Source organism: Trachemys scripta, chromosome 17, assembly GCF_013100865.1.
Source record: "Trachemys scripta elegans isolate TJP31775 chromosome 17, CAS_Tse_1.0, whole genome shotgun sequence".
In the NCBI taxonomy this organism is placed as follows: Eukaryota; Metazoa; Chordata; order Testudines; family Emydidae; genus Trachemys; species Trachemys scripta.
In genome coordinates this window covers 15,848,158-15,872,230 of record NC_048314.1, presented here as the reverse complement: position 1 = coordinate 15,872,230, position 24,073 = coordinate 15,848,158, and the positions used below count along the sequence as shown (strand labels likewise).

The following is a 24,073-nucleotide window of genomic DNA, read 5'->3' as shown; positions in this document are numbered from 1 at the left end:
GGGAGCAAGGAGCGGAGGGAGGGGGTAAGAAGTACAAAATAACCACAAACATAAGGCACTGGTTTACTCATCCTACTGTTTACATGCCCATCTCTGGCATATTAAATACAGGATTAATAAATGCTAGGAGCATATAACCTGAGGCAGGACTTTTTGGCTTGTCCTACCTTTCCTTAGGGGATCTAATAAGGTTTTGACAGTAAAACCATCTCCAGCCCACTCCTTTCTTTCCTTCTCTACCACACCAGACCCCTTCCCTCCATTCCTGCGGGGGGTCTCTCCCTGCTAGGAAATGACAGCCCCCAGGCAGCACATGACTAGGTGTGGGGGTACTCTTAGGCATTCCCAATGCCACCCCAAACTCCCAAGTACACATCCTAGTGCTGCCTATTCATCAGTCCCCACCTCCCTTTTGACTCTTCCCAATCCCTGGAGAGGGTCGACAACAGAAAGCAAGGATGAGAACTCTGGGCCAAGGTAAGCTTGGTAAGACAGACGACGGGATTTCAGGAAGGCAAATCCGACTGGGATAGCTCCTCCCTCGAAGGGTCCTAACCTGCATCTCAACAGCCAAAAACCCACCCTCTTGTCTGGCACAGCACTCCTCGTGGCCTGAAGCCTTAGGAAAGTGATCAGTCCTCAAGGCATTATACACCTCGGGACTAGTCAGAACCCAAAAGAATGTCGCTTGCTCTTTGCAATTAATTCTTTACAAGTTACTGAATGTAAGGGTCCCATCAACTCTCAGTCTCATGAATCTAAGTTCTAGGGAAAAGGCCACAGATATGATCCAGAAACGGAGTCAGGATAGCATCGGAGAGTAAGAAAGCCCAGGAAAAAAAAAAAAAAAAAATTTTTACCTGAAGGATGAAGGGCCGAAGGGTAAAAATCCACAGGGGTACGGCCCTGAGCCATACGAGGGTCCATGTAAGACGGCATCATCATCCAGCGAGGATCAAAGCCGAGCATCTGCGGGTGTGGTGGGTAGAACGTACGCTGAGGATGGGAATGGGATGGCGGAGGATAGACCTGCTGTTGCTGCCAATGCTGCATCTTATACAGCTGCTCCTGGGTAGGCAGAACAATGAGACAGGTTAGCACAGACCTCAATCATTTGTAGATAGCAGGACCTGAGTCAGGAGCGCATTTTCTTTGGCGTAGGCCAGCTTGCACACAAGCTTGCATTATAAACTCAAAAGAATCAAAGAATGTAGCATCCTTCCGCCTTGGGTAGGAATGACAACCGATGTGGGCAGTTCACTACCAGGTTTGATAGGGAGCAGCCTGTGCTTCTTTAGATGCATACGTCAGCTCACGCTGAATTGCTGTCTTCTTCTCCCAAGTATTCCTGGTGCTGCTAGATCACAGCATTACATTTCACAGCAACACATCAGAGACACAGGAGATATTTAACAGCACTTTCCTGTCAAACACAATTTACTAATCTGGTTCAAATAATGTAGATGCTGCTTCTCACTGGAGGGAATTTGATCACTTGATATTTAGTGCATATAGATACTACTACTAAAACTTATTAACCAGAGAGGTTACATTAAAAAGGAAATAAGTTCAGTTAAGAGAACATTAAAATTTTATAGTATTTCCTATGTATTATTCTGAAAGATGAAGCAACCATGAGGTCATCCCATTCCATTACCCTGAGAGGGCAGGATACAATCCCCTAATAAAGGAACAGAACAGATATTTATCTGATTTGACATATGATCTTAGCCAAAAGTCCAGGTAGAAACTACACACAGAAGGAATTTTATATTCTGTGAAGTATCAGAGGGGTAGCCGTGTTAGTCGGAATCTGTAAAAAGCAACAGAGGGTCCTGTGTCAACTTTGAGACTAACAGAAGTACTGGGAGCATAAGCTTTCGTGGGTAAGAACCTTCAGATGCAAGTAATGTGTGAACACCAAGGGAGGAGAAACTGCTTCTGTAGTTGGATAGCCATTCACAGTCTTTGTTTAATCCTGATCTGATGGTGTCAAATTTGCAAATGAACTGGAGCTCAGCAGTTTCTCTCTGGAGTCTGGTCCTGAAGTTTTTTTTGCTGTAAGATGGCTACCTTTACATCTACAGTACAAGAGCTTCCACTACAGCTCAATATCCCAGAGCAAGATTACAGCTTCCCTCAGGATCCAGCATTAGGAGAGAAGCTGGGAGAGACGATAACAAAAGCAACATGTATTTAAAAAGACAAATCTCTTTAATAATAAGCATCAGGAATACGGATACTAGCTAAGTAAGTTGTTTTTTCTACAATGTGCTCTCAATTCCAGGTATGCTTAGGTGTGAAAGGCCTTTAAAAGATACCAAACACGACAATCTTGGGAATCTTTGCTTCTTGCTACTCAAATCATCAACAAGGATAACATCAAAGGGAGTCTAACATTTCACTTAAACAGACTCCCTGATAACAAAGGCACTGAAGACTTCAGTTCTTTCGTTCTAAACTAAATGAGCAATACCAGGCAACTCTTGAGTCAGGATAATAGATTGAAGTAACCCATCCAACAGCTGCAATAAAATCAGGCTGCATGAAACCGTTACCTTTGAAAAGAGAGAATCTATTACCCCTAAAAGCTAAGCCACTCCACCAACCTTACATGTAGGCCATTTCAGCAGCAGTATTTAGCCATTCTGTGGGATTACTAGCCACAACTAATACCATATGTGCTATGCATATGACTGAATTATCCACTAGAAAGACAAAAGGACTTTGGAAATTTTGCCTATATGACAGAGATGCAACCTTCCAGGCTAGCCAGAGCATTTTACTTCCTCCATGGAGACAACCAGATGAGAAAGGAACAAGTCACAAAGCCCTAAAGTTCTGACCCTGACACAACACCATGGCAATAAGGCAGGGGTCGGCAACCTTTCAGAAGTGGGGTGCCGAGGCTTCATTTATTCACTCTAATTTAAGGTTTCACGTGCCAGTAATACATTTTAACATTTTTAGAAGGCCTCTTTCTATAAGTCTATAATATATAACTAAACTATTGTTGTGTGTAAAGTAAATAAGGTTTTTAAAATATGTAAGAATCTTCATTTAAAATTAAATTAAAATGCAGAGCCCCCCGAACCGGTGGCCAAGACCCGGGCAGTGTGAGTGCCACTGAAAACCAGCTCATGTGCCGCCTCTGGCACGCGGGCCATAGGTTGCCTACCCCTGCAATAGGGAATCCCTTGTCCACCATTCAAATCCGTCACACTGCAAGAGAGAGATAAGGTGGGTGAGGTAATATCTTTCATCGGACCAACCTCTGTTAGTGAAAGAGAGAAGATTTTGAGTTACACAGAGCTCGTCTTCAGATCTGGGAAAGGTACTTAGTGTCACTGCAATGGAGTCAGCTTCTAGTTATGAGGTAAATCACAGTTCCAGCTCACAGCATGAGCTGTGTATTGGGAGACTGCAGAAGGAATGAATCCTCTTCTTCCAGCCCATGAAGCAAAGCAGGACTGCAGTAACCGCTGTGACTTCCATATAGCGAGGGAATGGAATGGTCTGGGAACCTACGTAGTCATGGCCCTGCTTTTAACATGACTGCACCTAAATACCCTTTGAACTCTGGTCTAATTCTTCATATTGTTTTTATAATTCAAAAAGGAGGGCAGACAAATAGTTTACGCCCAGGAGTTAGGCCCCGATTAAGGTTGTACTGAACCAAACAGAAGAGAGGATATTTTAAACATCAACATAAAATAGGTGTTGGCATTTTAACAGTTATATATAAGTAAATTTGAGCAGTTACTGTGCTGATTTTCCATATGAATATTACCCCCCCTAAGGGCTTGATCTTGAAAATATTTCCATCCATCTTTAGTCTTGTCTTCACTAACACGTTAGCTTCAAGTGTTGCTCCTAATCTGACTCCCATCCGCAAACAAGAATCTCTAGCTAGAGTTAAGTGATGCTTTACACTCGAGCGAGCTAGCTTGCCTGTCAGGAGGTACAGGTGGAAGCTTGAGTGCTCGAGCTAGGGACACAGAAGGGATGTGGCAGATCTGATCACTCTGTGTTGCTGTTTTGCAGTGTGGTTATGCTCCCTTGAGTTAGGCTAGCCCAAGTGTAGATAACCTGAGCCAAACCTGCAGTGAAGACAAGCCTGTAGGGCTTTATACTGCTGTCCATCACCACTGTACTGTATCCATCTGTTGTCTCTTGTCTTATATTTAGTCTGTAAGCCCCCGGGGGCAGGGACCGTCTTTGTGTTCTGTGGTTTGTACAGAACCTAGTACAATGGGGTCCAGTAATACAAATAATAAATAGTAGTAGTATTTGAGCACCTTCCATGTAAGATCAATAGCAACAGTGAAGTGCCCAGTGAACTTCAAGGAACCACTGGCACTTCTCCTTTTTCACAGAATAAAAATCCCTTCTTGGGGTAGGAATTTTAAGATTTGTTATTGCTGTTGGTAGGGGTTAGGGGTTGAAAAGTGTGTCACTGCTGTGAATGATTCCTACCAGGAATAATGCCGATATCTGACTTCTATGGGGACCACCTACTGGAGGTAAGTGAAGTACTACACCCAGCATGAAGCGTTTGCAGGAGAAGCCAGGTGAGATTTAAAAGCTGCTTTCTCCCTGCCATAGTGCAGAAGTAACCAAACAGGAAAGATGACTCTATTCTTAGCTTTACTTTTATCTACTGCCCTGGAATCTTGGGGGAGAAAAAATTAACAAAATAAAGTTTATGACAGCAGGTTGTATCATCATTTTTGTCTGCAACATCCCTAATGGAATAGCAAGCAGTACAAGGAGATGAGAACCACAAGTGAAACTAACCTATCTGTACTAGCCACACAAAAGATGAAAAATAAAGCAAGATTTTTTAAAAAATATTCTTCCTGTGGTAATAATTCAAGATGTTATTAGTATGACAGGGAGGCCATTTAGAAATATTGGATTTTGAGCTTGACAGCCTCCATTTTATATAAAGTAACTGTAGCAACCGTTAGTGCTGTATCTTTGAGTCACCAAAATACTTATCAACCACAATAATAATTATGGAGTAACATGACACTGAAGAGTAATTATTAAAACCCCAAGCTAAACATCAGGGCTATATTAATTTAGCGATATAATTAGGCTTGGCAGAATTCAATTTTTATTTTTTAATAATTTTGATGGGAAAACATCCATGTTTATATTAAGCATTTGTTCAATTTTTAATCAAATTAAATTTGCATAGTTGCAGGAAATTATGAGGGCATCAGACAATTATTGAATGACAGCAGACAATGAGATTCAAAAAGTTAAAAAGCTTTATAACGATCAAAACACAAACTGTCAACATCACATGTTAAAATATCCTTAAGCTGGTTCTCAGTCATTTTTCTTACCTTTCCTATCTGTAAATTTCACGTATTGTATATTTTCTTGCCAGTTTTTGTGTGCGCGCGCACGGTGAAATCAATTTTTACCATTTACCAATAAAAAAAATCTAATCCTTCCAAGCCTAGATATAATTACCCTTTTTGTAACCATAGATGCTCCCCGTGAGACTGATGCACAAATGGCTACTCTGTGAAAGATTACAATGAACATCTAATCATTCCAAGCCTGGATGCACTCTTGTAGTGCTGCTCACACAGAAGTGGCCAGTGGCAGCTATAAAGGAGAGGTGGGGAAATCATAGTTATAGAGCAATCCAGGCTGGGCATGGCACTGAAGAACATTCTGTAATGAAATAAAAACTTAAAACCAACTACACACTTAAAATTCAAACAAATAAGCTGAACTGAAGGAGCCAATACAGGACAAAAGAGATGGGGGGCAGAGTAATAGAAGGCAAGTAGCAGGCAAACTGCAAACACCATCTTTACACAGAACAGGGAGGAGGTGGACTGCGACACATTCCAGTTCCACACCCGAGACCCATTTGAGGCAGGACATAATCACCTGCCAACCGAAGATGCAACAGTGGGCTCTTCTAGTAGGCAGACAGCTGACCACATTCCAGAACATGGGTACAGAGCAAGGAACTCTCAGTAGATGTATTTCATATTAGAGTCCAAGGGTACATCTACACTACAGGGGGGAGTCGATTTAAGATACGCAAATTCAGCTACGTGAATAGCGTAGCTGAATTCGACGTATCGCAGCCGACTTACCCCGCTGTGAGGACGGCGGCAAAATCGACTTCTGCGGCTTTCTGTCGGCGGCGCTTACTCCCACCTCCGCTGGTGGAGTAAGAGCGCCGATTCGGGGATCGATTGTCGCGTCCCCACGGGACACGATAAATCGATCCCCGAGAGGTCGATTTCTACCCGCCGATTCAGGCGGGTAGTGTAGACCTAGCCCAAGTCTACTAAGAAAATAGACCTATTGCACAAGGGTTTGACTGCCCCCTGCAGCTTCCTTTATTTCCCCTTCCATGCATGCCTGGGCCTGTTAGCACCCACCCACTCCCTGGGGAGCGGAGAGATTTCTGACATACGTCTTGGTCAGTGGAAGTTAGGGGACATGTTCACAAGGGGCCTGATCCAGCAAAGTGCTAAGCACACTTTGCTCCCACTGAAGGCCATGGGAGCCAAGGGTGCAAAGCACCATGTTGGATCAGGCCCACAGTGGCAGTGCTGCATTGGTAGGAGAAAACCTCACTGCTGCACCTTTAATTTTGGCCACGGGAAGAGGAACCCACCCCTCTGTGTGTACTTGATTCCGATGATCCTGGCAACAACCTTACAACCCAGAGCTCTGTTTTAAAAACTACATAACCCTAAAATGATACTGCCAGGAGGCAACAAGACAAGTTTAGCATAGAAGCCAACACTTCACACATCATTGTCTAATACAGTGGCTCCCAAACTTGGTTCGCGGCTTGTTCAGGGTAAGCCCCTGGTAGGCCGCAACACACTTTGTTTACCTGATCGTCCCCAGGTAAGGCTGCTCGCTGTTCCCGGCCAATGGGAGCTGCGGGAAGCGGTGTGGGCCAGGCAACCGCTTCCTGCAGCTCCCATTGGCTGGGAACGGCGAACCGCAGCCACTGGGAGCTGCGAGCGGCCATACCTGCGGACACTCAGGTAAACAAAGCGTCTCACGGCCCGCCAGGGGCTTACCCTGAACAAGCCGCAAACCATGGTCTAATACTATTCTTTAAAGTGAATGGCAGAGACAAAGGGGCAAATCCTGCTCTCCCACCCATTGCTTCCCCAACCACAGAAGCCTCTAGATGTAGGACTGGAAAACACGTCTTACAACGAAAGGCTCCAGGAGCTCATTTTATTTAATTTAACAAAGAGGTGGTTACGGGGTGATTTGATCACAGACTGTAAGTACCTACACAAGGAGAAGAAATTTGATAATAATGGGCTCTTCAATCTAACAAACAAAGGTCTAAAAAAATCCAATGGCTGGAAGTTGAAGCTAGACTCATTCAACTATCAATAAGGCTCAATTTATTTATTTTTAAACAGTGAGGGTAATTAACAACAGGAACAATTTTCCAAGGGTTGTGATGGACTCTCCATCACTGGAAATTTTACATCAAGACTGATCAGAAAAAGTCCCACGGACTACAGGATGTTAGAGTAGAACTAGATAATCACGATGGTCTCGTCCAGCCTCATAATCTCAGAAGCTATGAACAAGGGCATGTAAGATGTGTGCAGCCTACACAGAAAATCTATATCCCCAAGTACAGCTCCGTAGGGGATTCTTGTGTCCAAGCATGCTGAAAGAGGAGCTAGGAGGAAGATTCCTGTTTCCCACCCCCTGGACCTCCCTAGCACAAAGCCTGGTTACTTGGTGCTGAGCATAAGATTTGGCCCCAAATAAACAACAACATTTGATGAGGGTGTGCAGTGAAGAGAGAGAAGGTGTGAGTGTGTTGGTGGGGGGGAAGGCGGAGCTGTCAGACCTCTTACCTGCTGCTGTTGCTGCTGCTGCTGCCTCTGGAATCTTGGAGGAAGTGATTTCTGGTATTTATTGAACTCTTGTGCTGGGGACGTGGCTTCTCTAATCTCCTCCTCAGTGCTGTTTTGGGCAGCTACTGTTGTGGCTGTGGTTTCCTCTTCTAGATAACCAACAGAGACATCCTGTGCATGAAATTCAGAAGTAGCTGGGGGGGGATGAAAACAAGATTGGATTAAGTTCTGCTGCCCACAAGAATAGCCCACATTATAAAGCTGCTAGCTTAGGCTACCTGTGAGAACACTGCACATACGACCTGTGAGCACATTGTGATTGTATTACACAGGTGAACTCGCCATTCCACTCTATTATACTCTACCATATGTACAGTATTTCAGCTGCTATCTTCCTTCGACCGCCCTAAAGATCATTCCATTTTCCTTGCTCTGCTCACACAACCCTCCAATGCTACACCATCCTTCTGACCAAGGAAAAATGAAAAATAATCCATTTTGAGCCCAATGCCACTCCTCACATTGACCACAAGAGTCATTTTAATGACAAGGCGCTTGCCCCTGCCCTTATGAGTCAAACACACTTTTTAGAATTTTTTAACCCTTGGTGGAGCAAGAGGCAGAGTTCTAGAGCACAGATCTCCTGCAGGACGCACAGAACACGGCCACTAATCAGCCAGTTGGCCTTTCCACATTAACTAAATGAGTAGTCAATGCTGATGCTGGTCGGGGAGCGCCCTCTGTCGGCCTTCTTTCTTTTATGAGGCACTGGGGAGTGAGACCCGTGCCTGACCAATGCCTTGGACCTGTGCGTGGAGCCGTGGGGGTGTCCAGGGTCCTTAGAGGAGTCCTTCCTCGGCACCGGCTCATACGTCGATGGTGCCAGAGCGCTGCACACCGAGGAGGCGGCGCTTGGGGCTGGGTCTGCCGCACCAGGGTCTGACTGAGGCCGAAATGCTGCCTCCATAAGCAAAACTCGGAGGTGCTGTTCTCTGTTCTTGAGGGTCCTGGGGCAAAACCCTCTACAGATTTTACAACGGTCCCTAAGGTGACCCTCCCCAAGACACTTCAAGCACAAGTGTGCGGGTCACTTCTCGGCATAAACCTGCCGCAGTCTGAGCACGGCTTAAAGCCCGAGGCATACCTGGAGCCGGGGAAAATGTATGCGAGGGGGGAACCCCCAAAGGAAACTTATGAGAGAAAACTATCTATACTAACTAAACTACTACTGAATCCAACTATATACATGATACTGCGAAGCACAAGCTTACATTCGTGCTGCCTTGTAGCGTGTAAGGCTACATTAATAACGAGTTAACCCTTGAGGGCTCAGCCAATTGCTAGTCATCATTTAGCAGTAAGGCATTCCCTGGGAAATATCCCACCCTCTGACTTCACTACCTCAACCAAGCTTCACAATCATCACTGCTATGTACCAGTATCAAATTGTTTGTTTAAAACTTACAGTGTGTGCGCGCGGGGGGTGGGGGGGTGGGGGTGTTAGAGTCTTTTGTCTGGTGAAAAAAATTTCCCTGGAACCTAACCCTCCCTCCCCCTTTACATTAATTCTTATGGGGAAATTGGATTCGCTTAAAGTTGTGTTTTTCAGGAACATAACTACAATGTTAAGTGAGGAGTTACTGTACATACACACCATTCTTTTGTTGAGAGCCAACTGCTGCTCTTCATGTGTATTTAAGGACCTACTTAAGTGTCACTGGTTGCATCAAATCTCATCTTAAATTAGTTCGTTTCAAATTAAGCTCTGAAAAAGACTACCATCCAAATTGAAAGTTTTTCTAAACATTTTCTACAGTATTTGCACCCTAAATATTGCAATGTTGTATTAAAGCATGAAAACCTGAAAGCGAAATTGACTATATAAATAACAATGGAATTTGAGGCTTTGTTCTCATCTAAATTGAGAGACAAGTAAAGAGAGGGCATAATAAGTAAATCAGACTGTAAAAATTCTGTCTAATCAGGTAAGGTGTTGTTTGTAACTTGGATAAGGAAATTGGGGTGGTAGGATTTTTTTTTCTTTTTAATACAGTTTTTAATCAATTGTGTTCCTTTAAAGGAGGCCCTACGTTATTGACCCAAAATAAATGTTCTTTAGAAAACTAGAAAAAATGGATCCCTTGTGATGTGACTCAAAGCAGCCTGCGACTGCTTTCTTTGCCCCCGCAGTGCGCGGTTACATCCTTGCTCAGCTAAAAGGCGATAATATAAACGCAAGGTGAGTAACATCTCCCTACCTCTACGGAACGTATGACCATTCTCCTGAGCCACCTTCTTTTCCACACTCGGGGGTTTCAGATCTTCATTCTCCACATGTTTCTGGGTCTCTCCTGTTTTCTGAGCCAGTTTGCATTTCTGATCCAGCTGCTTGAGTTTGGCAGCACAGGCAGCCAGGCGCTCCTCTCTGGCTCGTCGCTCTTCCTCCTCACGTCGCCTCCTGGCTCGCTCAACAGCTTCCGAGATCTCAGAGTGGACAAACTTCTGTCTCAGGGGCACCTTTTCTTCTTTATCCTCCAAGGACTGCTGTCTGAGAATACATCCCAGTGGGGGCTTCTGCCAAAGGAAGGAATACCCCACTGAGCATCATCTGAAAAAACTAGCCTCATGCAACTTAACCTTTTTAATCCTACACAAGGTACAACCCCTCCCCTCCACCTATAGAGAGCTTCTTAGCTGAGAATATGTCCACTACCCCATTTGGTTCAGTCTTAAATTGCTAAACACTTAAAAAGTTTTTGGAAAAAAAAAACAAAAAAAACTGACCCCTGCTTTTTGATGGAAACTGATTGCCACCATGCACAAATTCCAAAGACAGCATTACTACATTGACACACACAAAACAAATCTTGGGGCAACCCAAGCATTCTGGCCCAGCTTAAATTTCCACTCTCCTCTCTCTACTGGGGGTGTTGCACGGGAAAATCTCTACAGCTGGGAGTAAAGGAAGTGCTTTGTATCATTCAGCAGTGCACCCACCCTCCAAATGATTAGGAGCAGAGTTGGTAGGCTCAAAAGAATATCCTCTCCCAGTCTTCCTGCCTGTTATGATTAGCTGTCACGCTTTACTCAGATTTCATTTTGTCACAATGGGTGCTTCGAACTAGACCGCCATTTGTATAATTCAACATGGATTCTGAAGCAGAGTAATTTGTTATATTAAGCATCCCGTCAGCACAAGCCAATCTATGCAACTTCAACATACCTGATATTCTGATGCAGGGGTCCAGCCATTCAGCTTCCTTGAAGGCTGCTGGGGGCCTTGCACCTTGACAACTGACCGAGACAAACCAACTGGGTCACCCCAGTTCTTTCCTTCCTCCAGGGTGTGTTTAATATCTGCACTGTCTGCAGAGCTCAGGGACAGCTGTCGCTGCCTTCTGGGGTCCCAGCTGTTCCTGTTGTACAAATGCCATTGATATTACCATTTCCAAATAATCTCAAAACACATTTTCAACTCATTCATCAAGTCATAAGAAGGCTTGTTATACGAGCTACAATATAATGGAAAGAGGGACTAGAGAATCCAACAAACAAAAATACTTGACACGTATATTGGGCTTTTCATCCGTAGATCTCAAAACTCTTTGTAAAGATGTGTAAGTATTAACGCCACCATTTTTACAGATGGAAGAAATGAGGTACACAAAGATGAAGTAACTTGCCCAAGGTCACAAGGCTCGTCAGTGGCATAACAAGGAACAGAACACAGGTCTCCTGGCGCCCAGTCACGTATCCTATCTATGCCACAAAGCTGTCTCAACATAGATTTTGAAAAGTGGAATCCATGAGGTTATACCATAAAGTTGAGGGGGGGGGGGGGTTACGCCTTTCCTCTTGATGATTAGAACAAATTTTAAATAGCCTATGATAATTTTTACACTTGTTGAAAGAGAAACCAAAGGTATGAACACAGCACCAATGGAATGTCAGACAGACACCTCTTACCATTTCTGTCTTCCGTCTTTAAGAGCTTCTTCCTCTTCCTCATCTTCGCTAAACTTCAGTTTCTCGGAGTAATCCACTTCGTCATGTATGCCTATGGTGGCGGGAGTGAAGAAAGGATACATCAAAGGAAAGAAAGAGGGCCCTATAACAAACTGAAAAGCATCTTGATCTGCACCACTCTATAGGCATAAACCAGACACAACTTAGAAAAACTGAGTGTCCAAGCACAGCACTATTATTAGGACTATCGAAAACAAGCAGCGTAGGTCTTGACCATACATCTCAATCGCAGGCAGATTTCAGAAGACTGGTAGCATGCATTACAGACAGGGAGGACGAAAACGGAGATGAAGCATCCTGTGCCCGAGATCGTACATAGCTAGACTTCAGCTGCATGCACTGAGACGATGGGACGCTCAGGATTTGCAGCTAACTTTGACTCAATCTCTTCCCAGAAGGGAAGATCAGCTCCAGCGGTTCCCTTTCTGCCACATGGTGTTATCAAGCTTGTGAATCCTCAGATCCAGTTCCTTGAGTACAGCATGATGGGAGGACCTGAACGATCTATTGTACCATCATTTACATCACCACCAGCTGCATAGAACACCCTCCTCTTTTGTGTGGAGGGCAGGGGAGCATGGGAATGAATAGGGTCTTTCTTTGGGATGGCGGGGTTAGCAGTTCATTCTCTTCACTCCCTGGGTAGTTACCGCTTGCTTGAAGCAAGAAGATAATGGCACTTTACCTGCCCAACCATCATCTGCATCAATGTCGAGTTCATCCAGCTCCTTCAGGTTTTCTGCGTTGATAATGGTGGGCCGGGGAGCCCGCTCTCCTTGCTGCCGAACTGGACGCGTTGGGCGAGATACCCCAGGTCTATTCTCTTTTCTATATGGTGAGACAAAAAGATATTGCTGCAAACACCAGTTAAGAGAGAAGGATGGAAAGCGCAGGGAATCTATATGCCTGCAATTTATAACAATGCACCAGTTTAAGCTACATTGTGTCTCTCATGCTTACGCAGCAAACCTACAAACAACTGTTACTGCCCTTTAAATCCTCCCTCCTCTCCCCCTCATTGTTTATTATAGAGCCTCCAATAGCCCCTCCTGGATGCCTATAGGTCACAGACACCATCCTTATGACCTAGGACTGGACAGGATTTCTTTTGAGGTTCTTCTGTTCCTTGAACAATGTGCAGGACTCGCTCATCTTCTGGAAGCTCAGCTCCCTGCCTCTGTAACACTCCCTGACCCTGCTGCAGAGGAAGCAAAACACCAAGGCTTTAAATGAAGCCAGGCATACAGCTTTATCCACCAGGCTGGCTCATTTCATAAGATTCTTGCATAAGATAAGGAACTTATCCTATATTAATTTTCCTCTGCAAGTGAGTCAGTTCTGGAGGCCTTACCCATCTTGGTCATTCATCTGGTATTGTCTGAAAGGGACACGGGGCTCAAGCCGAAGCTGAGGAAGGGGGAAAGACCCACGGTCCAGTGATCCAGGGACCTCAGATGACTGCTGGGGACACATCTGAAACAGAACAAGGATAAACATACTGGTTTTTCTTTGCCAAAAAAAATATATTTATTAATATTACAAGGGCATTTTAGTGCTGGGGTTCGGAAGGGAGGGAGAACATTTCAGATGTATCTGATTGGCAGGCATGGTGTCATCTTGGACACCATCCTTTACCGTGCCAGTTGAGAGGTAATGAGGCTTTTCAGCGGGCGCAGGCATTTCTTTCTGAATGGAGGGGATCAGTGTTGCACTTATGTTGGCTATTGAGGACAAATGTCAGAGAAATCTACAAGATGGGAATGGCAAGACAAATAAGGGAAGAGATCTCAGCCGGCCCAGAGCAATACCTGGGAGGGGAGGATCTGGAAATTTGGTGCCTCTGCTAGCAGAATCAGACATAACATTTTTCCCCCTCACACACTATTAATTTCTTTGAGTGGGAACGGTGACACCCTACAATCAGGGAGAAACGGACGCGCGCACCCAGCTCGTGGGAGCAGAGGGACTTACAAAAGCAGGTAGCATGTCATGGTACGTAGGCGGATGGTACGCATTTCCCATGAACTGCGAAGCCCCTTTACGGATAGGCTGAGCCGGGCGGAGAGAGGGCTCCTTAGGATCGCTGGCACTCGCTGAGGAGGGGGCTCCATCTCCTGTGCTAGAGGTCTTGCTGCCCGGCTCAGGAGGGGAGGCGGTCAGAGATGTGGCAGAGGTAATGTTCCTCCCACCGCCCTCCCTCCAACTGGTGACATCTGAAAATGAAATAATACATGTGTGAGTGTGTGTGTGTGGGGGGGGGGGGGGGGGGCGGCACATGTCGAAGGTCATCAAGCAAAGACTTTCCAGGCTCAGAATAACTTGGTGGCTTTGTAATTAAAGTCAAAGGAGAGAAAGACCAAATCAAGGAACAATGGAAAATTTACAGACATTTCACAGAAGAGACTAATAGCATCAACTGTTACTAAGGAATTGCTGCAGCAGTGAGTGTGCAAGCTTACGCATGCAGCTAGCCGTCAGTGAGCCCAAATACTGACCTACACCATCTCTGCTATCCCAAGAGTGGGTATTTCCTATCAAAAGTACTGCTACAGTTAAGTGATAGTTTGCGCTACAGACAAATGTTCATTAGGGAACAGAACTGATACAATATTTCATTTGCGTCCCACTGCCCAACATAACCTTCTTCCCTCACACAAAGGGCAATTTTTAAGTAATTATTAGGCAGATGACAGTAAATATTTAGCTGCCTGTCCTGCAGAACTCAAGTGCCCAATTTCAGCCCCAAGATTCTGTCGTTATTTGCGGAGACAAGCAGACCATGGAGGCCTGTAGGAGTGACAGACAACACGGGAGAGGAAGCATTCGAAACTACTGCAGACTCGCCTGAGGGCCATTTCTCCACTTTTTTTAAAAAATGATCTGAAGGGTTGTGGCTGGCTGGCTGGCAGGAAAGCAATATGCTGCCATTTACTTACTCTGGGGGCGGAGGCTTGGTCCTGGCCCATACGACAGATCTAAGGCGCCCTTTTCTTTGCCAACCTTGTCCTGCTCGCCAGCTGCTTTCAGCGTCGGAAATTCCTCGGGAGAGAAGGATAACAGTCGGCTTGAGGCCCTTGAACCTGTTGAAGAAATAAGAGCACAGCTCAGATAAGACAAGGCTGCTCCGTCCTGCAACAGCCCTGCCTTGTTTGTGATCATCCAGGAACCATAGCACAAAAATTTTTCTCGAGAAAAATCTCAGTTTCTAGCACAAACACAAATTATTGCCTGCCTCAGCATTTGCTAACTAGTTAGTGACATGCCTGGCTGTGGCTAACATGACAACACACGTCCATACTGAAGTACCTAGCCACTACTAATGCATGGGTTTCATTTAAATCCCTGTGTTCAACAAAACTAATTAGAGTTCTGCAGCTCCCTGATTGTTTTTGTACAATATGTTCATTCACACTGAACTGGAAATGAAAATTCAGGAAGCTCACTTCAGAAATGCTACGAAGCACTAAACATTTATATTCAGATTCCTCCAACTTTTATTTGTCCACTGCAGAATTATGTTGTTATGCTCCCTGCAATGTTCTCTGTGAGAAGTTATAAATAAGCATCAAGTGTTACACTGTGGTACATATACTGCCTTCCTTTATAGCATTAAGATACAGATCACTGACCAAATCTGCCCAGGTTCAGTTATTCTTACTGGAGAGTTACCCTGCTGAGTCTCTAGCGATCATAAAATGCAACTCGAAGGTGGCTTTTTGTTAGTTATAAAGATCCAATGATGAGTAGAAAGCAGTGAACCGCAATTCATCCTAAACCCATTCGCAAGATGACACGGAGTAGAAGAAAACTGCCAGCATTACAACCGTACACAATATTAAAGAACACTTCATCAGAAAGTCGTTTTGTAACTAACGCACAGAAATCCTGAGCCTGTTGAGTAGTGTGTGCTTTGTTTCGATAACAGTTTCCTTGCACTAAAGGGGCATTGTCCAAATAAAAAGTCCATTTCAAAATTGTATGTTACACACCCCACCTGTGTTTATTAAACACACCTGAAGATCTTTGCCATTTCTGCTCTGAAAAGTGAAGCAAAATTGGCCTGTTTAGTCAGTTTCACTTTCTGGAACTCATACATTAAGTCAGTGCTGTTGTGTTCAGGTTTCCAATAAGGGAGAGGATTAGTCAATTAAAAAAAAAAACCCAAAATCAAAAACAAAAAAACAACCAATAAAAAAAAGCCAAAACAAAATCTACCCTACCATTTTCTTTACAATTGCTTTAAAAATTAGTTTAAATTAAAATATTTCTATCGCTTTAGGTAAAAGCATAAAAAACATTTACAGACTAGCAAAATTTAGAGCATAACCTATTTTAACAGTGTCCCTTTAAATTCTGGAGAGACGGTTTTAAAAAATGTTACTTTGTAACATGTTCATAGATGCTGTTTCACAGCATAGGATCTTGCATGGTCAAAATCATGGTTCTTCATCCCATAGTTGAAAATTGTTTCCAGTTAAAAAAGTTCGTACTATACGTAGCATTTCCAAACAAACATTTGGCAAAAGTTATCAGTCTTAAAATGTAAGAACTCCTTGCCTGAGGAGGTTGTGAAGGCTAGGACTATAACAGGGTTTAAAAGAGAACTAGATAAATTCATGGAGGTTAAGTCCATTAATGGCTATTAGCCAGGATGGGTAAGGAATGGTGTCCCATGCCTCTGTTTGTCAGAGGTGGAGATGGATGAATGGCAGGAGAGAGATCACTTGATCATTACCTGTTAGGTTCACTCCCTCTGGGGCACCTGGCCTTGGCCACTGTCGGCAGACAGGATACTGGGCTGGATGGACCTTTGGTCTGACCCAGTATGGCCGTTCTTATGTTCTTAAAATGTATGAGATGGGTCACATCTCAAACATTTATAGTACCAAAGTTCCCAACTGTACTGCATTATTGCACTGATCTGTTTGAATAGTGAGAATTCTAATAGCATGAACAGCTAAGGTGAACTAGCATCTTTCAAGACAGATTTACATTATGACTCGGCAAAAGGGGGCGGGGGGGAGAGCAAACTTTTCCCAAACAGATAATGCTGCACAACAGAAGGATTGTGTGTGTGCTGGTATCAAAGGCATGGAGCCTAATTCCCCAGCATGCACTGCACTGGGGTAAGTGCAATGCAGTGTAAACATCCTTCCCTGAAGATTCCTTTGGACAGGAAATACATACAGTTTCAGCATTCACACCCCGATTCATAACTCAAATACTGTATTACGGCACAAAATTCTTCCCTTCCCCCAACGCTTCAACAAAAATGACATCTTTAAGGAAGACACAATAACTAAAATCAATGAGCAAATGGGCAAAGATCTCAATCCTTGCTGTTAATACTGGAAACTGTTGCTTTAACTAGACTGTAAATGCAATTGCTCAAAGCAGTTGCAGAACAGGTGCAGAGGACAAGATGACCTAATAAGTCTTTGCAGCCTGATTTCTGTGACTCTATGATTCAATTATCCTCTAATTAAGCTCTTCTTAGCCCTGCACGTAGCTCTTTCCTCAGGTTTAAGTACCGTATCTTAACAATGGCCTGATCTATACTGAGTTCTCAAAGCACATTAGCACTTTCTTAGAGGGCAATGTTTGACCACAGTTCTCTAGGAGATGCTAATTTGGCCCACAGATTTAAAACCTACCCTAGATGGGGTCCATATGGCAACAATCTCAGAGAAAGCGGCAATTTAATTAAAAAAAAATACAAAGGTTAAATATGTATTTGTGCTGGTAGTCACCTCAGGCAAGTGTAAGCTTCTGCTTTGATGACTGAGCTTTGAGACAGCTTTCATAAGCTTGTTACATCTCGTTTTGCATTCTAAATCTATTTCATTCTTTAGACACTCTGCAATTTTATTTGAAGAGCTAGTGGCTCCTGGTCTGTTAAAAGCTCAGTGCCACAGGCCTACTGATATTCTTTCTGAGCCTTAAATACCAATATTCATGGCAACTAGAACCTACATCTCGTATAAAAACAGCCATATTCCCAATCAGCCAGATCCCAATTTACGGAGTTAATTTTTCTGCTCAAAATGTTACCTTGGTTTCAGGATCCTCAGTCAAGCCGAAGCCATTAACAGCATAGACAGTAATGACCTCATTGTAGTTATACTAGTGCAAGTTTACCTATGTCTAGACAAGCCTTTAGACTGGGTGTGCATCATGGAAAAGAGCTCATCATGTGTGTTTATAAAGCAGTGTGCACGTACGCTGCTCCATTATTCGTAATCATACTCACCACCTTCTTGTCCTGCTGGCTTTCCATTCAGCTGTGCCCATGACTTTGGCCCACCTGGCACTGAATTTGTACTCTGCAAAAAGAAAAAGACCCTCGTGAAAGTTCCTCACCTTCTGGGTGAAAGTAAAACAAGACAATGCCATCGTGGTCACAGATGTTACTAGATCCTGCTAGTGCCCCAATCCTCCAACTGAGATCGCCACCTCCTCGCTCTGCACCTCCCCCATTCCAATCTATCCAAAATGCTGCAGTTAAAATCCTCTTCCTCGCTCGGACCCTGACTTCTCCTGCTTTGGATACTTTCACTGGCTTCCCCGTCTATTTCCTCTGCCTGTTCTCAGTCTGTTCCTCTGCCAAAGTCTCCCTTCTCTGCCACTTTTCCCACACGTTCTTCCACTCAATTTTCAGCCTTCTTCTACGCCACATCTTATGCTTGGAAGACTTTCACTCTCTGTCATACACCCAACAACCTCCCTTCTTCTGCCCTGACTTTCCAAAAATCTTTGGAATTTTCAGCTACAGTAGAAGCTTAAATTCTGCAGCTTATAGAGGGGTTAGGTCTGAACGTTCACTGGTGGGGGAAATGTCTCACTTGTTAGGGGATTTTTCAGGCCCTGACACTCGCTGTTTGTCACGCGCAACCAAATCACTTCTTATCAAGTGAAACCTTTGGCTAGAAGTAGCAACTGGATCTGATGTCACCTAACTACCTTTAAATGAGAACCAAAATAAAGTGCCTTAACAAAGGCAAATCAAGTTCCTTATATGTCAGCCATTTTCCCTAGGTTTCAGCTGAACTCTTCCTATAGATTTGATAATTTAACAGCATCAGAACATTCCAGAGGTCAACGATCGGTCAATCTTTAGGCTGCATGGGCCCGGGGAAAACTGAGTAGCAGTCGTCAGTGCCACTTGCACCTACCTCTTGACTGATTGGCTGTGTCGGCTTCTGTAAATTGGAGACAGATTTCTGCAAACCCTGCTGCGGCAGCGACTCCTGCGGCTGTGCAGCCGTCGCACTGGAACTGGGAAAGGACAACAGGGCAACTGAGATTAGGTGGGATAAAGGAGACAATCAACTCTAGCAATACAGTGACCCCTCATATGAAGCTTGTGCACTGGCTCAGTACTGATTCAGAGTGCTTCCTGCTGAGAGGAATGAAAAGAGAGGTTGGATCTTTAGAGCCATCGATATCTGCTTTCTATCCGCAGACTATGTTTGCAGATCGCAGATCGGACTCAGATACAAATTTTGTTTACACGCAGGGTTCTATGGATCTAGTAATCCAACAGTATTCTTAAATCTACATGGTAACCAATCCCACCTGGGGAGAAGTCACTAGTAAAGCCCAAAGAGAATGCTCAGCATGACTGAGTATAATTTCTGTTTCTTGTTTGAGAGGGTTTACATAAGAATTGCTCCACTTGCCTCTTTTGGTCTGGCTGATCCTGCTTGTTTGCCCATCCTGTACCGTCCTTGGGTACTATAATGATGTTGGGGTCGTTTCCTTTGTTCTCAGACTTCAAGCTTGGCAAGTTTGCAGGAGGTGGCATGCGCCGGGCAGCAGCAACTTTCCCAAGACTCTGTAAGCCATGTCTAGGAATAACTGGTGACAGGGACAGCAGGTCACTAATGGCTAGATTCTCCCACCCTCATTTACCTCAATTATATGCCTTACCCCTCAAATAGTCCCATTTGTTTCAATGGGACAAATAGGAGTAAGGTACTACTTAATGAAAGTAAGGGTGGCAAAATCTGACCCTAACCTGCAGAATCACACTGCAACAGCAATGCTAATATGCACTTCTATAACATTAGTACTTCATATTTATACAGACTCTCTCCTCCAAAAGAACCACTGCAATGCTGTCACCTCTGTGGTGGACTGACAATCAGCTGGCACATAACCCAAACGCAACAGTGACAAGACAGGAGATATTGGCCAAGGACAGAGGCAAAAACCTTCCTCTTATGGAAAGTGTCCTGGGATTGTTAGTAACTATGCAGATCAGACAAGGCCGTGGGTTTTTATTTAAAGCTCTAGCCCAAAGCCTCATCTAGAAAACCACATAAAACATCAAGTTTATCTTCTCCAGCAGGAAGAAGGGCTCAGTTAACTTTGCTGGGACTGAACCTGTCTCTCTGTTGGATCTCACAGTGCTTTCCAAACAGTGCATTACGACTCATCACCTATAATCGCGTAGGTAAATAGAATTATCATCTCCATTTCAGAGCTAAGTAAAGGCACAGAGGAGTTGAGTGGCTTGTCCAAGGCCACACATCTGTAGCCCTAGAAATAGAAGCCCGCAGTCCTGGATCCAAGTCCCCTCTGCTCTAACCACTAGACCTAGTTTACTAAATTGAGATAAAATCTTCCTTCTGTCCACTCTTCCATCCCACACTGAGTTCAGAATAAACCCAGCCTATTAGTTTCAGTTTTCTGACCTCAGTATCCCCACTTCTGGTATATTTTCACTGCAGAGTTCACCTGGGCTCCTAACCCAGCTCCAATCCACACACAAAAACCTCTGGCCAGAGTTTAGTTTGCTTTACATCCTGGCTAGCTGCCCTGGGGCGTAGACTAAAACCTGAGTGAGGCTTTTAATCGAACCGGTAACCAGTTCACTTTGCTGTGAGGACACAGGTTAAACCGCTTGAGTGCCGATAGTCCTCCAATGCCTTCCCACAATTCCCCCATGTGCCCAAAGAACCGACAAGTTCTCCCACAACTAATTGGGAAAGAACCATAAAAATATAGGACTGGATGAGACCCTGAGAGGTCATCTAGTCCAGTCCCCTGTGCTCAGGCAGGATTAAGAATACCCAGACCATCCTTGACAGGTGTTTGTCTAACCTGTTCTTAAAAACCTCCAATGACAGGGATTCCACAACTTCCCTGGGTAAACTATTCCAGTATTTAACCATCCTTAGGAGTTTGAAAGTTTTTCCTAATATCCAATTTAAATCTCCCTTGCTGCATATTAAGCCAATTATTTCTTGTCCTACCTTCAGGGGACATGAAGAGCAATTTATCACCATCCTCTTTATAACAGCCCTTAACACATGTGAAGATCATCATCAGGTCCCCCTTCAGTCTTCTTTACTCAAGACTCAACAGGCCCAGATTTTTTTTAAAGCTTTCCTCATAGGTCAGGTTTTCTATATCTTTTATCATTTTTGTTGCTCTCCTCTGGACTCCTCCTCTTTGTTCACATCTTTTTTAAAGTGTGGACAAAACTGGACAAAATACACCACCTGAGGCCTGACCAGCGCAGAGTAGAGCGGGACAATTGCCTCCTGTATCTTACATGCAACCATCAGAGTGCAGCTTATTGTAGCAAAGCGCCATGGGATATATCCTCAGAAGTCCTAGCGACATACACAGGTAAGTGTAGCGCCAGTGGGGACATATTAACTCAAGTTTGGTTTTGTAGTGTGGCTGCTCACACGCAGGTGTCAATCAACTGAGTTAACACTGCAGTAAAGACATATCCTGCAAGAGAAACCTTAACTAGCTTGTCTCTGGCATTACTTACCTGTAGTTCTGATAGCTTCTATTGACTTTCCTTTATACTTATCAAACAGGCTGAGAGTCGAGTACTTGCTTTTCCCATCCTTTCCCTTGGTTATTTGCCCCAAACGATCGGACATTGCGATGAAATGTCATCTAGTAAGGAAATTTCTGTGCGCCGCTTCTGATCTGCCTTTTAATGAGAGAGAGTCGGGGAAATAGCATCACACCAATTATTTATCCTTTGATAAGTGAAAGTACAAAATATCCTACATGACAGTAGCTAGGACTCAGTGGGGAAACAAGATAAACTCTGACACTTTAACCTCTCACTTTACAGTTACTCCTGGGGGAATTCTGCGCCAGTGCGCAATGCAGAATTTTGAAGAAATGAACGTTGTAAGCGCAGAATTTCCTTTTTCCCACAGAAATGGGCTGCTGGGGGGGAGGGAGGGGGAGCTAGAGGGTTCCTGGCAGCTGCAGTTCCCAGCATGCCCTGGGGGAAGGAGAGGGCGGCGCACAGGAAACTCTGTGCAGGCCTGGGACTGAGCATCAGGCTGTTTCTCCTTCTGGATCCCTGGGCTGGGGGGGGGGGAAGGGTTTGTCTCGGGAAGGGTGGGGCCCCGTGGTTGGGCTCTGGGGAGGAGGGGGTTTGGGTGTATTGGCTGGGGGGGGACCCTGTAGGTGGCTAGAGGGGGGGAGGGGTTGTGGGTGTCTGTCCCCGTTCCCCCCCCCGCAGCTGGGCTCGGGGGGGGAGGAGGGGGATGGTGGCAGAGAAACAGGAACTGGGTTGTCATAGGGGGTTCTTTAACTCCCTGCTCCTGGGGGAATTTGTGTGTGTGTCTGTATTGTTACAGACATACTTGCGGACACATATTTTGAACTAAATTACCAAAATAATTGAAACTGGCATGATTATGTAGTGTTATTTTGACAACTAAAATTTGCAGAATTTTAAAATATTGTGCACAGCATTTTAAACTTTTTGGCGGAGAATGCCCCCAGGAGTATACAGTGCAAGCTTCTGGGATTCAAGAGAATTTATTACAAAAAGATATCAGTTGAACATCACTGAAAGGACATGAGGAATAAGCAACATAACTGGAAGTTCAAATAATTGACAGCCTTTATGGAAGATTTAAAAAACTCTATAAGCAACACTAAGTACATTCAAGTTCATGAAATTTTTTGAAATAGGGGATTTTTACATCAAAATAAACACACTAGTAATTATTAAGATAAAGATACACAACTCCAGGAACACACTTTTCCTACAATGCACATGTGACCAATGACCACTCCTTGACAATGTACCTTCATTTATTTAAACAGTCACATTCTGAAAGAGATTAACTACGATTGGTAGGAGAACATGGGAGGACACAATCAGGAGTGAAGCCCTCCCTTAAAAACGAAATCTACTACTTCAGAAGTGTCCTATGTATCAGAACTAGTAAAGAAAACCAACCAAAAAGTAAGACAAGGTGGGTGAGGTAATATCTTTTATTGGACCAACTTCTATTGGTGAGAGAGAGGAGCTTTCAACAGAAGTTGGTCCAATAAAAGATATTTCTCTCTGCATTTGAAATATCGTTTTAGCTGAGTCAGAATCAAAATGTAAGAGAGGGAAAAGGTTCGTTAAATCAAGTCTATCGTTTGCCAGGGAAAGATGTCGTACCCAGAAAGCCAGCCTAATGGATGTTAGTGATGTTGTCAGACTAATTTTAGGCCGCAAATTGAGGTTTTGCAAAAAGAAACAGATTTTGAAAAGTTAGACTAGACACTTAGGTTTAATAAAATGTAAGATCAATGAAGTAACCTTTAAACCCGACACTAAAACTAAGTCAAATATCTAGTGAAAACAGGCTTGGTTTCTTTTCTGTTGGATTTAAATGTTCCTCTACAGTGTCTGGAACCTTAATGTTGCAGCTTTGTTATAGTGCATGAGAGACAAAAAGTGAAAATTATTAGAGACTGCTGATTTGACAGAAATATATTAGGTTACATTGTCCAGGCTGAGTTCAGAGTGCAAATTAAACCAATAGCATCGATTATGGAAAGTAAATATATATTTTTAATATTTTGTTCTAATAATCTAAAGTGTCAACAGAGAAAATGCAATTTTTATAATGTGCTTTCAGAGCTGACAGAATAATTGATAAGCTGTCATTTTACATGCATTTTAAAGAGTCAAAACCCATTTCTAGTGAGACATTTTTATATCAGTCCCAGGTGTCTGAGTATCTCCTTCCCTGCCAGCAGATGGAGACAGGGGAATTTGAAGAGGTGCCAATCTATGGTCATCTTAAATTGATTCTTCCAAAGTAATAATTGCCACTAAAACTAGTTAATTACAATTTGGAACCAAAACACAAAACATAACAAATCTGGCAAACAACAACTCA

The 24,073-nt window shown here is 43.9% G+C and overlaps 1 protein-coding gene across 7 annotated transcripts in view; it reads right to left on the bottom strand.

The window, feature by feature from the left end:
• Positions 1-24,073, bottom strand: part of PRRC2B (proline rich coiled-coil 2B) — a 68,261-nt gene that overhangs the window by 28,084 nt on the left and 16,104 nt on the right. For 6 of the 7 annotated variants that reach the window (XR_004648506.1, XR_004648505.1, XM_034793906.1 and 3 more), the window contains exons 2-14: positions 21,694-21,861; positions 19,586-19,763; positions 19,079-19,181; positions 18,157-18,229; positions 14,843-14,986; positions 13,878-14,119; positions 13,258-13,379; positions 12,592-12,734; positions 11,847-11,937; positions 11,104-11,296; positions 10,139-10,454; positions 7,881-8,074; positions 861-1,068 (exon numbers count right to left, since the gene is read on the bottom strand). Coding sequence is in view for 5 of the 7 variants with exons in the window: in XM_034793906.1 (XP_034649797.1) it covers positions 861-1,068; positions 7,881-8,074; positions 10,139-10,454; positions 11,104-11,296; positions 11,847-11,937; positions 12,592-12,734; positions 13,258-13,379; positions 13,878-14,119; positions 14,843-14,986; positions 18,157-18,229; positions 19,079-19,181; positions 19,586-19,763; positions 21,694-21,808 (2,122 nt within the window). In the remaining 2 variants the exon portion in view is untranslated. The remainder of the gene's footprint in view (positions 1-860; positions 1,069-7,880; positions 8,075-10,138; positions 10,455-11,103; positions 11,297-11,846; positions 11,938-12,591; positions 12,735-13,257; positions 13,380-13,877; positions 14,120-14,842; positions 14,987-18,156; positions 18,230-19,078; positions 19,182-19,585; positions 19,764-21,693; positions 21,862-24,073) is intronic. The other variant, XM_034793904.1, reaches the window with a different exon arrangement.